General features: G+C 56.9%; 1 protein-coding gene across 1 annotated transcript; it reads left to right on the forward strand.

Annotated features, from left to right (window-relative positions):
* The first annotated feature begins 130 nt into the window (after positions 1 to 130).
* On the forward strand, positions 131 to 14,325 carry LOC103610630 (putative IQ and AAA domain-containing protein 1-like). Its single transcript, XM_008594753.1, has 19 exons — positions 131 to 141; positions 837 to 1,164; positions 2,139 to 2,258; positions 2,565 to 2,750; positions 5,135 to 5,206; positions 6,743 to 6,948; positions 7,509 to 7,593; positions 8,055 to 8,177; positions 8,330 to 8,405; positions 8,767 to 8,873; positions 9,693 to 9,776; positions 9,870 to 9,922; positions 10,834 to 10,916; positions 11,100 to 11,207; positions 11,860 to 12,059; positions 12,506 to 12,592; positions 12,839 to 13,016; positions 13,410 to 13,648; positions 14,221 to 14,325. Exons 1-19 carry the CDS (start codon positions 131 to 133, stop codon positions 14,323 to 14,325), a joined length of 2,451 nt encoding a protein of 816 aa, XP_008592975.1.
* Positions 14,326 to 14,822: the final 497 nt, after the last annotated feature.

A 14,822-nucleotide genomic window follows, 5' to 3' on the forward strand; every position in this document is an offset into this window, starting at 1 on the left:
CAACAATGGGTCAGAACTCTTAAAATCAGATTGTTCTGCCCCCTGGCTCACAGGGAGTCAGGAAGAACCAGAGAGGTTCTGTGGATTCCACACCAGCTCACAAAGGGCAGTGTGAGAAGGAGTGGGCACCATGTCTGAAGGGTGAGTGAGGGGCTGGAGTGGAGCCCCCAGGGCTGGGAGAGCAAAGCACCTCCCTGGTCCTGGAAGGTTGGGGCAGCTGGGCAGGGAGAAGGGCTGGGGGCAGAGTGTGGGTTTGGATGCTGGGCCAGCCCTGGCTGGGTTCTGGGCATTCACACAGCTCCCTTGCTGTGCTGCCTGTGGTCAGCTTTTGCTCTGCAGACTTCCCTCGGACTATTAATTCCAGAACCGTGGCTCTACTCCAGGGAAGGAACCCTTCTCTACACTCACTCCTTATCCCCGCTCCCCACCCACCACCCTAGACCACTGCAGCATCTGTGCGCTGCACCCTTACCTGTAGGGACCTGCTGACCCCCTATTCCAAAAGACCCCTTCCTTGCAGGAGCCCCACCCAAAGCTGCCTCCCTCCAAATCCCTAAGGGTTGTGGCCGTTCTTCACTTTCCTTGTTATTCCATCAGTCGACCCCAAGACCCCAACCTCTAAGACCCATCCTTCTCTAAGCCCAGGCCAGTGCCTGCTCATTCCCCCGTGGGCCCCTCATTTCACCGAAGATCACTTTGGCGCCATGAATAAAGTCACACTGTCTGGAGCCTTGAGTTCACACTCCTCACAAGGCTTGGTGGCTCCTGTCTCGCCCACACACTGTCCCCACTCCTCCGCGGCTCAGAGCACGCGGTACATGCTGCCTCCTCTCCAGAACTTACCAGCGCCTCTGGGAGGCCTCCCACGTGACCCTGCAAGAGCTGCTGGACCGAGAGCAGCCCCTGCTCGAACCCGTGCCCGACAGGGAGCGGCGGTCCTTCCAGTACAGGCTCTCCGCGCTCTACCTGCACTACCTGGGCCTGCTGCGCCAGTTCGACATGGTCTACGACCAGATGGTTCAGCCGCAGAAGCGGCGGCTGCTGCGGCGCCTGCTGGACGGGGTGGCGGGCCGCGTGCTGGAGCTCAAGGACGAGCTGGTGCGCGCCGACCTGTGTGAGAGCCACTGCCTGGACCGCGTGCTGCATGATCTCAAGCTCACCCCGGTGCGCGCCATGAAGGCCGCGCGGAGCCACGGCCCGGCGGCGTGGGATGGGGGGTCGGGGGTTGGCCTTGATTTCCCACCGACAGGGAGCCACGCCCTTGGCCAGCTTGGGTGGGGTGGGGGCTGGCCTTGACGCCCCGCCCCTCCCACCCGCAGACATCCCTCGCGATGCGACATATGCAAATGAAGGAGGGCGGAGCAGATTAGAGGATGGGGTTTGGCCTGGGGAGAAGGGGTTTAGGAACCTGGGGTGCATGGAGGTAGTTGGGGAGTGGATGGAGAATCAGGCTAGGGCCCTCCCTCCCACCGCATAGCTGGGAAGACCCACCAACTGCAGGGAATTGGTGAGGAGAGGCCTTTAGAAGTTTGTTCCTCAAAGTGGGGTCCGTGGACCAGCAGCATGTGCATCACCTAGAAGCTTGTTAAAAATGCAGAATCTCCAGCCACACCCCAGATTCACTGAATCTGCATCTGCCTTTTAACAAGACTCTCAGGTGATCTGTGTGCACAGGCAAGTTCTAGAATGCTGTTCTAGAGCACAGAGCTTCTGCAGGGCCTCTGGTCCTGCCCCAAGGTCAGCATTCACTCACTGTTGTATATCCAAAGCAGTTTCACAGTTTCCCTGACCAGCTGCAGTGGTGGACCTTGGGGGAAATACGCAGATTCTCCAGACCCTGCCCTTCTCATGTGGTAGTCTGGGGACGACCTAGGAATTTGCATTTTAAAATGCAGGTTTAGGACCACTGCCACCTATGCCATGATCCTCCAGAATTCAATTCTGGCCACACGGTGGGTGCAGGGGACAAGAGGGATAATTGGGAGAATCCACCCTAAAACGTGGAGTTTTCCCACCCAAGGCTCTAGAATGGAGGAGAACAGAACCAGGGAGTCACAGGGAGCTGGCAGTGGTAATGGATCGACCAGATGGCCTGGACATTTGATTCCTCACCCTCCTTCCCCCATATTGCTTCAAAGGCAGACTTGGAGGTTCCAATCCCCAAATACTTCCTGCTGGAGCAGTCCAGCACTATGAAGGAGAGAGGGCTGATGCTGGCCGAGATCCTGTCCAGAATGGAGCCACAGACTGCCGAAGACGTAAGCTGGGGAGACACCCTCCCAGACTCCTCCCATCTCCTCTATCCTGGAGCAGAGATGCTCCCCTCCAAGGCTCAGAGAGGCCCTGCTGCTCTATACCTACCTCAGAGTACTCTTTGGGTAATCCGTCAAGGCTGCTCTTGTGCTCACTATAACCTTCTGACACCAAGATGGGACTTTGGCACCCAGATGCCCTGAGAGGACCATGCCCCCAGGGTGTCCTTTGTGGCTGGTCTCCCAGATGCCCACCCTGGATATAAGCTCTCCCTCATGTACTCCTGCTTTTTTGCCCCCTGCTCTGGCCAGATCTTTCCAGGAATTCACAGGACCGAGGCCATAATTCTAGTGCAAAAGGTTGAGCGGGCCAGGCAGGGCCGGCTCCGAGCCACCTTTATGCGAGAGATTCGGAAAGAGGAGGAGAAGGATCGAAAGATCCAGGAGGATGGGCAGCGCAAGTTCAGTCAGGACCAGGCAGCAGTCACCATACAGAAGGTAACCCTGGGTGCCCAGGAGGAGGGCCACGGTAGAGTCACCTCCTCCAGGAAGCCTGCCAGGTTCATCAATTGATCACGGGAGTTCAGGTGCCTGGATTCTGCTGCCCCATAACTAAATTCTAAACTAGGGACCTTGATCAGTCAGTAAGCATGTAAACATATATTTTATTTGTTGATTACTTATTCTACATCTCTTTCTCCAAAAAGATTTGGAATATGATACCACAAAAGCCCCAGAAACAGAAGGATCATTAAAATTAGGGGAGAAAGATCCATAATAGAGTAGCAGAACAGAATGGATGATGGTCATTCCAGAAACTCTCAACTGTTAAAAAGGAGCCACTAAAATGTATCCTGAGCCTCCTGGCAACCGAGGGAAAAGAAAACATGATGAATTAGAGTTTGATAACTAATATGATCCAAGTGTCCTCATACTCCGTGCCTTCTGGGGTCCCCTTTACTTTAACATTGAAATAATGTAATTATATCCCTATCCTGCCCCCCTCTAGAAAGCCTACCCCCACCCTGAGGTTTCCCTGAGCATTCCCACTGTCCCGGCTGTCATGACCTCCTTTGCTCTGGACAACCGCTCCACCCCTCTCTGGGTCAGCCTTCGCTGGCCACCCCAGAGTGTGGATGTGGCCTCTCCCACCGTTCCCTAAAATCCTTCAAACACTGGCTGACTCCAGGTGGTAGTGGTTACCAGCTTGACCAGAGACTGGAGGGGCCCTAGGAGAGTTCTAGTGCAGGAAGGAACCGTGTTCTGCTCCTGCAGCTGTCGCTGCTCTGAGGCCCACTGGCCCTACCCTGTCACAAAAAGACTCTTGCCACCTTTTCTTTCCAAAAACTGTTGACGTGGGCCTGGGCCCTTTCTTTCAAATCAGTCATCTCTCCCATCTTCTCTCTCTCAAGTCCCAATGCCTCAAAGACTTGAGTCTCCTAGCCCACTGTAGGAAACTTGAACTCCTTCTCACCAGAAAACAAAAGTAAACCAACGAACCAACAAACAGGCACAACTCTGTGAAGATATATCCTCTCCAAATGAGTAGCTTTTTACATGATCAGTACCTGAGCATCCTGGTCTGGACCCCTGCATTTTTATGACTGGGTCAATATCTGGCTTCCCCACAAATGAAGACGTCCTCCACCCCAGGGCTGGATAAAGCAAGCCTTTCAAGAAGGAGTGTGGGCCCCAAAGCCAAAGCAAAATCATTTTGTCCCTGTTGCCCAACATTAAGAGTGCAGAAATACTGCATTCTGGTCTTAGAGGTGCTCAGCGCACTAATAAAATGAAAGAATATATGAGGCACGCTCCATTATTGCAGGCCTGTCGTGCTGGTCAGAGGACGAAGCCCAGACAAGAGCACAGGAGCCAGTCCCTGCCCACGGAGGCATTGTTATGTGAACGGAAAACACTGTCTGGCACTGGCCCTGCCTCCCTCTGCCCAGCGCCCACCCTGCCACCCCACTACCACTCAGTCCTTAGGTCTGAAAGTGGCTGGGGGCCTGAGAGAAAGAGCACTGGTCCAGCTTTGCTCTGACGGGCTCTTGGGCCTGGGAGAGATCATGTCCATCTCTGGCCTCAGTTCCCTTGGGTCAAAAATGTAGGATTAAGGGGCCGGCCTGTGGCTCACTCGGGAGAGTGCGGTGCTGATAACACCAAGGCCCCGGGTTAGGATCCCATATAGGGATGGCCGGTTTGCTCACTGGCTGAGCGTGGTGCTGACAACACCAAGTCAAGGGTTAAGATCCCCTTACCGGTCATCTTTTTAAAAAAAAAAAAAAATGTAGGATTAGGGATTGGCCAGTTAGTGCAATTGGTTAGAACGCAGCCTTATAACACCAAGGTCACAGGTTCAGATCTCCATACCCGCCAGCCATCAAAAAAAAAAGGCAGGATTGACTAGGAGAGCTCCACAGTCCCTACAGCACCGATGTCTACGTGTATGTGCCTGGGTGGGAGCAAATATTTATTCCAACTGCTATGGGAATTCTGGGAAGGGAGACTGGGGAGGAAGTGGTGCTGAACTCTATTTGTTCCGGGCCTCAAAAGATACAGCAAGATTAGGATGGATCCAGCAGATCAGGGTGGAGAGGAGGAGGAGGAATTCCTGGGGGCCCTTGGAGCTAGATGGTTTGGGTGCCTACCTGGAACCACCCTGTTGCAGGCTGTTCCTGCTCAGTGTGCACCTGCTGATGAGATGCTCTCCCTAGTGCTCCTTCCCACCCCCACCCTGAACCTCCTCTAGCCATGACCCTCTCAGACCTTCCCTGAGAGAGAGGCTGCTGCTCCTCCCTAGGCCTGAGCCTATGACCCACAGCCTTGCAAAAATGCAGTGTGGAGGGCATCTGTGTCCCAAGTGTCCCGCTTCACCCTCCCAGGTGTGGAAAGGTTACCTGCAGAGGAAGCGCACACAGCAGGACCGGCAAACGGAGATGGAGTTCATTGGCATGGTGAGCCGCCCTGGCCACCACGGGGGGCCGGGAGCACAGGGCTGGCCAGTGCAGGGGCCCCACCTCTCCATCCTCTGCACCTGTCCCAGAGCACAGCCCTCTCCAGGCCCACACTGCCCACACCGCCCTCACTCAGGCCCAGGTGGGAGATCCTGGTGAGAAAGAGACAGAAAGAAGGGAAAGCCATGAAAGCCACCAAACCCTGCCTCCTTATACCCCACCCTCTTCTAGACCCCCTGGAAGGATCACAAATGTGGGGCAGAGTGAGGGATCATAGAGTAGAACATCCTGGGCTCCTCCAACATCCCTGTCCCGCTGGAAGGAGAGGTTGCACAGGTGGGCCTGGCAGAGGGGACAGCAAGGCCAGCTGGGGCGTCCACGCACTGCTCCACACCCTCCTGCAGCCTGGGGGAACCACCAGGGACCGTATGGGGTACAGCCCTGAAACCAGAGCTTTTCTGGCCATAGGATCCCCACTTTTCTCTGGGCACCCCAGACTCGCTTCTCCTCTGCTCTGCAGAGAAGGTGGCTAAGTGCAGACTTAAGCAATGTGAGCATGAGTGTGCACATGGGGGAGTGTGGGTGGTGAGAGGGGCAGAGACCCCTGTGTGTGTCCATGTGTGTCCAGGAAGGGTGAGCAGTTCCCACTCCCTGAGTCTGTCTGTCCTCTGACCTCCTCTCGTCCACCTGCTAGTCTCTACTGATTTGGGAAAAGAAGGCCATGGTGAGGGTGAGGGTCCTGCTCCCTGGGTGAGGGGCTTTGCCCTGGGCAGGTCCTGTGGAGGCCTGGCTAGTAGAGGGAGTTGGGGAGGGGGCTGAGCTGGGGGCCAGAGTGATTGGAGGGAAGGGAGCTTTCCCAGGGCTGACAATGTCCAGGATGGAGCCAGTGCTGTGTTGGCAGGCAGGGTCGGCTACCACGGGAGGCTCGGGGCTTCAGAAGGAGCGAGGGGCCTGGGGCCACGGCATGGGAGTGGAGGTCAGAGACTTGTTGGGGGGCTGGAGAGCTGGACCCCCAGGAGGCAAGAGCAGGAGGAGGGAGGCAGGGGTCTGGCCTTGGTGAGGAGGGGGCATGGCACGGCGGTGGGTGAGGAATGAGCCTCGCCGCCCGGACCCATCAACAGTGTGAGCTCAGCGTTTTCAGTAATTGTCTCTGCGCAGAGTGATATTTAAAATACATTTGGGAGCCAATGAGGCGGGAAAGTGGCTGTGAGAGCGGCTGCCAACTCGGCCGCCAGGCGGGGTGTGGGTGGGGGCTGGGGCCCGAGGCTCCGGGGGAGGGTGTGCTGGGGGCGCGGGCGGGGGCCAGCCGCATGCATCTAGCAAACTCATTACCAGAGTAATTTACACAGATGAATTTCGGCTGCAAACACAATTTGTCCTGATGCAGGCGTGCCCGTGGTTCTGTGTGGGCATGCGTGCGACGCCCCGTGTGGGCGGTGTTGGGGAACAAGGGGGGCAGGTGTGTGCACCTAAGGATGCGGCTGCGGCCACACCAGACGCTGGGCTCTCCCGCTCCCCCTCTCTCCACTCCCCCAGCTCCCCTCGCCCAACCAGGTGGAACACTTGTGCATCATAGCCCGGGCCTGCCATGGGGAGGACATCCGGAGGCTACGCCAGTTGGAAAAGGAGGAGGAGTTCCAGTTGGCAATGGTGAAGGCCCACAATTCTCTCACAGAGACGGAGGGGCCCGACATGAAGGAGAAAATGAAGGAGCAAATTCGACAGTGGTTTATCGAGTGCCAGTCAGTGTCCCTGGCCTCAGCTGACCCAGCCCTCAATCCCTCATTCCCTCTGCCCCAGTGTCCCCAGAGGCTGCTCCTGCCCTATCCCCCACAGCTGTTTTGTCCTCTAGCCCTTTTCTCCATCTACCCCATCCCCCCAACAAACTGCTAACACCATTGGCTGAAACCTCGGGCCCCCAGCATGCAGGACCATCTCCACACCTGACTTCCCATTTCCCCGAGGAAAGAGAAAATGCCAGGATAGGAGGCAAAAAGCATCCATGAGTGCCCCTTGAGCAAACTGTCCTTTTCATTCTGTAACTATCCATTCCTTCTCACTGGTCCTTTGTCTTTCTCCACCCTTCTCTCCATCCATCCATCCATCCATCCATCCATCCATCCATTCACTCACCCATCCATTTGTCCATCCATCCACCCCTTCATCTATCCAACCAGCCAGCCAGCCATCTAACCATCCATTGGCCATTGATCCCTCCACCCACCCACCTACCCATCCATGCATCCATCCATCTATCCACAAACCACACATCTATCTTTCCAACCATCTTATGTCCACTTAGTGCCCTAACTGGTCGGTTTCCTGACTATCCAGATGAGTCTTTAGGTGGATCCTACCTCATCTTTGCAGACAAAACTCCAGAACAGGTACCCTAGAGGTGGGAACAGGAGGTTTTCTATGGCAGTTGGCGCCTGAGGTTAGAGAGTAGTTGAGTGTAAACTGAGGATTACAGTGGGGTAGGGGTAGGGGTCAGCCTCAATGGAGGCAGATGGGGCCAGAGGAAATATAGGCAGCTAGAAAGACTGCATGGGGAAGAGGACAGGGTGTACCTGTGACTGGAAAGGCATTCATGGCCAGGGAGAGGAAATATGTCTGGTGAGACCGTGGTGGATCCAGACCCCCACAGCCCAGGAAAAAACAGACACTCCTTCCTCGGTGCCCCTTTCTCCCTGGTCCCCAGTGAGGTCTCTATACAATCAGCCATCTGGACCTCAGCAGTTACCCTCGGCCTTGGGAGTCCTTGGTCCATCCCAGTCTCAAGCCCTGAGTTCTCTTGCTCCTATAACATCCCTTTGGTCTTTGAAACATCTTTTGTTGGTGGTCACAGGTGAGACTTGAACTGGAGATGCAGGTCCAGGAGAGCAAAAAAAAGGAGCCAAGTAAGGAGAAAGAAAAAAATGAACAAAAGAAGAAAAAGAAGAAAGGGAAGGAAGAAAAATCCAAGAAGGGGGTAAGACCCTCTTGGACACGCGGAACAAGTGGGCGGGGAAGAACTAAGTGTGGGGGAATTCGTGGTAGGCGGGCTGTCCGGGTAAGAATTAGGGCAGAATTTGTGGTAAGTAGAGGTGTTGGGGACAAGGTCAAAGGATGTGTCCATTCTAGGACGCAGACACAATGCTGCAAGTATTGCCATCCAAATCTGCCCCTGTGATTAATGTCGGCCACGAGGAGTATATAAGTAAGAGGAAAGATTGTCATCCTTGGGGGGTCTCGGGGCCCTGGGTCCTGGGGAGAGTAGGTAGCTGCCGTAGGGACCGTGAGGCGGCAGTGTGTGTATGGGTGTGGAGGCTGAGGGGATAATGCCCGAGGGGGAGAGGGGTGTGATATGATTCCTTGGGGAGTTGTTATGGGTTTGGGGCTGAACCTTGGGGGACAGGCCTTGGGGCCAACATCTGTCTGTGATCTGGGTAGAAGCAGTGCCAGGTGGCCAGGTGGGGAGAGGGGTGCCAGGCAGGGTCAGGTTCTTGGCCCGTGTGCCTGCATGTGCCTGTGCACCTGGGACTCTTACCTTCATGTGTCCTTCCATTTTCTGTGGTCAGATCTGTGGAAGACCCGGAATGAGAGTGTACACCCCAGTCAGAATTTTGACTCTGAGACCCTCCGGGAGGAGAAGAGGAAGGAAGTGGAGATGGAGATCCGGGTGCAGGTGTGAGTGCTGGGCCAGGGCCTCCCCGCAGGCCACCGTCTGTGTCCTCATTCTGCTGCCACCAGCACCTCCAGCCTGCTCCAGGATCCTCCCCACCCATTCATCTGCCTCCCTCTTGTCCTCTGTCCCCCACCCCCGCCCCCGGCGTATTCTCTGTAGCCTCACAGCCCTCCATGCACAGTCCCAGCTCCACCTGCTGCCATGCCCCATCCCCCCCTTCCTTTGCCTCCTCTTGTCCCCTTTTCTCCCCTGGGTGCCTGATGCAGCAGGGACATGGAGGGCATGGGAGAGGCTCTGAGCTGGGGTCAGACAGGGCCTGGCACTGGGTGTGCGCAGCCCATCACCACAAACCCTTAAGGAGCTCTGACGATGCGCCCACCCCATGACATGTGCTTTAGAAGCACTAGGTTGTGTAGTCTTTCAAACCACCCGTGAGGTAGGTACCGTGGTTTTCCTGATGGTGCACGTAGAAAACTGAGGCTAACAGATTATGCAACTGCTCCAGCACACAGACTTGAAGGGGTGGGTCTTGGGCTTGACCTCATCTTGGGGGCCTCTCTCCACTCTGATGGCTGTCGAGAGTGAGGCTCATTGGGGAGCAGGATATGGGTTAGTATTGGGTACAGATGGTTCAGGGTAGCAGGGGAGACACGTAAGGGCATGTGTGGGAAGGCGGTGGTGGCTGTCCCTGCTGCCTTCACTGGGCTTGTCTGGCTCTTCCATGAGGCTCTTCCCTCTTCTCCATCTCCTCTCTCCTCACCTCTCCCACCTGCCCTACCCAGCTCAGGCTGTCCCCCGCCTCCCTACTGTCTCCCCCAGGTGGACGAACTGATGCGTCAGGAGCTGAAGAACCTGCGTCTGGCCGTGGACAGGGAGGAGGGGAGACCCTTGAAGGCCCCAAAGGCAAGATAAGGGGCCAGGGCTGGCAGGGGAGGGCACCCGGGTGGGGGTGGCAACGAACAGGGGACTGTGACCTATACACTTATTTCCAACCAGAAAAAGGCTGGGAAGAAAATGGGGAAGAAGGAAAAAGATCTGACCCCAGACAGGTAATAGACCCTGCTGTGCCCACCTTAGACGATGGCTGCGTGAAGGTCAGAGCCCCAGGTGCACAGGCACATGCAGGCGCGTGGATACACACACGCACGGCTTGCACTCTGTTGCACAAGGCTGCACAGGAGAGCCCGGGCCAGGACAGAGCTGACTGCTGGTCCTGGTTCTGCTGCTGTGTGACCGTGGGAAAGTCACTTCAACTCTCTGACTCCCTGGCCTCGTTCGCCAAGTGCCTCCCTGCCAAACTCACAAGATAGCCATGAGGCTCAAATGAAGGCGTAAGAAAGTGCTGTGCGAATGGTAATGTGGGATAAGATAGGAATTTGTGTTGTATTTACAATATGAAACATTGTCCCCTCCTTCCAGGTCCTCCCTCTAATCTTTGCCTTATTTAGCTCTGTCCCTGCCAAAGCCGCCTCCCCCTGGGCTCCCCCTCTGGGGCACTGAGAGACCTGCCAGTGGCCCCTTTCTGCGCGCTTCTCTGGTAAAGAGAGGTCACGAGCACATCGGGTTAGCCGCTTTAATGGCCATCCCTCGCAGGAGGATTGCAGCTTACGTGTGGTTTCCAGGGCAAGGGCAATGCTTGGCCCAAATGACGGGGTTTCTCATGGTGGAACTTTGGGCAGTGGGCAGGCTGATGGAGAACGTCACAGAGGGCCCCAGTCCCTCATACCCCCTCACCCCGCAGAGCACCTGCTGTGGGAGACGCGCCTCCTGGCACAGTGTTTCGGTGCTGCCCCTTCTGGTTCCGCCTGTTCGGTGGCACTACTGATAGTTTTTGACTGCAGAGTGATGGGCAGGACCACTTATCCCCCCTCATGACTCCAGCCCCCTCATCTCTGTCTCTACTTCCCTTTGTCCTCACTTGCTAATGTCCTTGGGGTCTCTCTGTGCCACTCTCTGCCAGGTCCTTGGACTCCCTGTATGAGGAGCTCGTCATTTTTGGCCTCCTGAAGAAGAGTGAGGCCGTGGCATTGAAAGACTATGTGGGTGAGACCCCTCCCCTGATGCCTGCCCCTGCTGAGGACCGGTGTCCGGGCTCGCTGACACCCCGCCCACCGGGCACACTTTCCAGCAACTGATTACCTGATTATGCTTCTCCTCCAGTGGCTCTCTCTCCCTCTGCACTGCCCAAGGGAATGCCACTCACCATGTGGCCACCTGTCTCCTCAGGTGACTGCCTTTACCTTGGGTCCACTCTGAGTCTGGCAAACAAGCTGCCTATGCCCTCCCTGTTTGACATCCGACAGAACATAGCCTTGTACGGGGTCCTGCGGCTCGGTGAGAGGACCCGGGAAGAGTGAAGAGCCAGCGCTGGGCAGGTGGCTCTTGGGGTGGGGGCCTGGGGTTCAGGGTAGGGTGGTCAAGGTGGGCACATCCAGGCTGGACCTCTAGTCCCTGGGCACCATGGATCCATGTCAGACTCCTCCTGCCTTCCCTAGACCCTGCTGGAGCTCACATCTAGATTGGGCCACCCCAGAAATCATGTGGGCCCTTGACCTGCTGAGGAGCCCATACTGCTGGCCCCTATTCAATCCCAAGTGACATCTTGTCATCTGTCCCACTGCCAGAAAACCAGCCCTGCATTCCCTGTTAAATACCGGAGATATGCCTCTTAATTCTACCCTGTCATAATCCAGGAGCGGAAGGAGGTGGCACAGAAAACAGAAAGGGCATTGAAGGGGACAGTGGGCTCTTTCCCGTCCCCACATACAGGTCTTCATAACTGAGGTTGCCAAGTCATTCAAAATCCTCCAGGCTGCCACCCTCAGCTTGCAGGCCTGGGGGAGCTGCTCAGGTGCTGGGGGAAGGTGGTACACCATGACCCAAACCTCATTCTCCCCAGCCCTGGACCTCACACAGGGTCTTCTCTAACCCTGTCCCCTGATGCTGGCCCATTGCCTACCTCTGGTCCCTGTTTCCTTCCTCTCAGGCTCCCCAGATATACATGCCATGGCCCCCCTCATCCGCTCCATCCTCCTGGTGGGCCCCCCCGGCATGGGGAAGAAGATGCTGGTCAAAGCTGTGTGCACAGAAACTGGAGCCAACCTGTTTGACCTGTCACCTGACAACCTGAAGGGCAAATACCCCGGGAAGGCCGGGGCGCAGATGGTGGTGCACATGGTCTTTAAGGTCTGGAGTGCCTGACTTTCGGTGTTTCTGGTTCTCAGACTTGTGACAACACAGCAGGATGGGTTTATGTTTAGGAGGCCACCCACCTGCCTATCGGGTGGGACTGCAGGGACTGAACTGATGAGGTCTTCCTATCAGCCCCTGCTAGGACCTTGGGTTCCCCCTGAAGCCCCTGTGTTGAGGGAGGTGGCAGGAAGTGGGGAGCCAGAGCAGTCTCTTTTCATGGTAAGATGCAGCTTCATATCAGCCCCCTCAAGGAGGGCAGTGACTCTGGTTCCCACTGAGGTGTGACGTACGGGTAAAAGGCGGGCTTGGGGGTGGCATGATGTGGAAGTGGAGGCCAGGGGCTCTGAGGTAAGTCACTGCCCAAGGCGAGCCCCAATCCTGGGCTCCAGCCAGGTGGGGATGTCACCCTTGCCCAGGGATGTCTACTCTCACCTGTCCAGGTGGCCCGGCTGCTACAGCCGTCTGTGATCTGGATTGGAAATGCAGAGAAGAATTTCTATAAGAAGGTCCCAAAAGAAGAGAGGGAGGTGAGGGCTGCAGGCATGGTGGGCTGTGGGGGCATCCCGGGCAAGGCCAGAAGCTGGGGCTTGCTCACGCCACTCCAGACTGCACCCCCTGCCACCTTGGACGAGTCCCCCTTCTCCTTGGGCCTCCACCTTATGCTCAGAGCAGGACCTACAGCCTCTCCCCAGTCCCCTCTCAGGGTTGATGTGGGGTTGAGCATGGGGTATGTCGCTGGGTCCCACCCCATTTCTCCTCCCTCCCTGGAGCAGATGGACCCAAAGCGAATAAAGAAGGACCTCACCAAGGCCCTCCGGCTGCTGAACCCTGGAGACCGCGTGATGCTGATAGGGACGACTGCCCGGCCGCAGCTGGCCGAGATGAAGGGGCTGTGCAAGGTCTACGAGCGGATCCTCTTCATGCCCCGGCCCGATTATGCTTCTCGCTATGGTGAGGCCCGGGCCAGAGAAGGGTCCAGGGACTGCCACCCCTGCCAAAGCCTCCCCACCCCTCTTCCCACCTACCCACTGCTGCTACAAGTCCTCACCTGCATGGCCAGGTGTTCTGGAAGGGCCGCTGGACAAACAGCCCGGTGGCCTGGGTCCCAGCCTCAGCTCCGTGGACACAGGCAGGTTACAGATGCCCTTGCAGTCTCCACTTCCTCATATTAAGTTGAGAGGATGATCCTTGCCACTCCCACTCCTGTACCTTCCCGAGGGAGAGGAGCTGACTCTCCACAAGCACGGAGCTCGTTCCACACACACAGCAGGGGCTTGTTAGGCCTTGCTGCCCACCCTGGTGCCCACTGCCCCTCTGTGCCCCATGTCCTCCCCATGCCTGCAGTGCTCTGGAAGCATATGATTGAGGCCCAGGGAGTCCAGGTGACCCAGGGCCTGGACATCAGTGCCCTGGCCAAGGTGTCCGATGGCTACATGCCTGGTCACATTCTCCAAGCCATCCAATCGGTGTTGAATGAGCGGCGGCTCCTGCAATTGTCCCAGCGGCCCCTGGTGGCCTCAGAGTTCCTGGGACATCTGGCGAAGCTAGATCCAGTGTACAAGGAGGAGGAGGAGTCCTTGAAGGTGAGGCTCCTGGGGACTGGGGGATCTTGGCGAGCAGTGCCAGCAGTGGGGTCAGCCCAAAGCACACCTTGGACCCCTCCCTCTGCTTCCCCAAACTACCAGAAGACAGTTGGGTTAAGAGGATCACGGAGTCCAGCTGAAAAGGGAAAAAGTAATCACCAGGAAAGGCCAAGGGCTAGGGGTCTGTGTGCAGGACCATCTCACCTGGTTTCCTTGAGGGTAGGAGACCGAAAGGGCCACCTATATATTAGGAGCCCTGGGTTGGTTTCGGCACCAGCTACCACCCACTTCTCCACCTCTGAGTCAGTGTCCACCCCTGGGGGTAGGATGGCCCTGGGAGCCCAGGAGAGAGGACTGCAGGGGTGAAGGGAGGAGGGCTTGCCCCTGAGAAGGCTGATACTGCGGCCTGGAGTATTTGGTGGGGAGCAAGGGAAGCACCACCTCCAACAGGACCCCTGCACCCCAGGAGGAGAGAAGAATAGGCTGCTGAGGAAACGGGATGGGTGAGGTCAGGAGGCAGATTTAGGGTGGGATCCGAGGGACCTGCCCCTCCCACTCCCCTGCCACTCCAGGACTGGTACTTCAAGACTCCACTGGGCAAGAAGAGTATGAAACTTAGCAAGGACCAGTTGGAGGCCAGGGAGGCCCAGCTGGCCAAGGAGAAGAGAAAGAAGTGATGGCGGAGGGTGCCCGACATGAGGGGGTGGGACTGGGCAGTGCCCCGAGGCATAAACACCCAGATGGCTCAGGGACGAGCTCTCTTGTCCATCCACGTCCCAGTCTTCCCGCCCCTCCCTCCAGGCCCCGCCTGTGCCTGGCCTTGGCCTTCCACCGCACCTCCCTCTGCCCTCTCGGCTCTGGCTTCCACATCCCTGTCCTCACCCCCACCCCCATGTCTTCATCTCCCTCTCCTTGTCCTGGCCTGGCCCCCCAACTCTCTTCCTCCTCAAGGTATTTAAGGGAGAAAAAATAGGAAGAGGAGGAGAGAGGGGAGAAGGAAGGTCCGCAGTAAGTACAGAAAAAGGAAAAAGCAAGAGTCTGGAGGTGAGCTGTCCCTGGTTCTAACCCCGCTTGGCACAAACTTCCAGTGTGATCTGGATAGTCCTCTCCTGTCTCTGGGCCTCAGTTTCCTTCCCTATAAAGTGAGGAGAGATTGGACCAGCCGATCTCTAAG

This window comes from Galeopterus variegatus, unplaced genomic scaffold (assembly GCF_000696425.1).
Source record: "Galeopterus variegatus unplaced genomic scaffold, G_variegatus-3.0.2 Scaffold11441, whole genome shotgun sequence".
Lineage (NCBI taxonomy): Eukaryota > Metazoa > Chordata > Mammalia > Dermoptera > Cynocephalidae > Galeopterus > Galeopterus variegatus.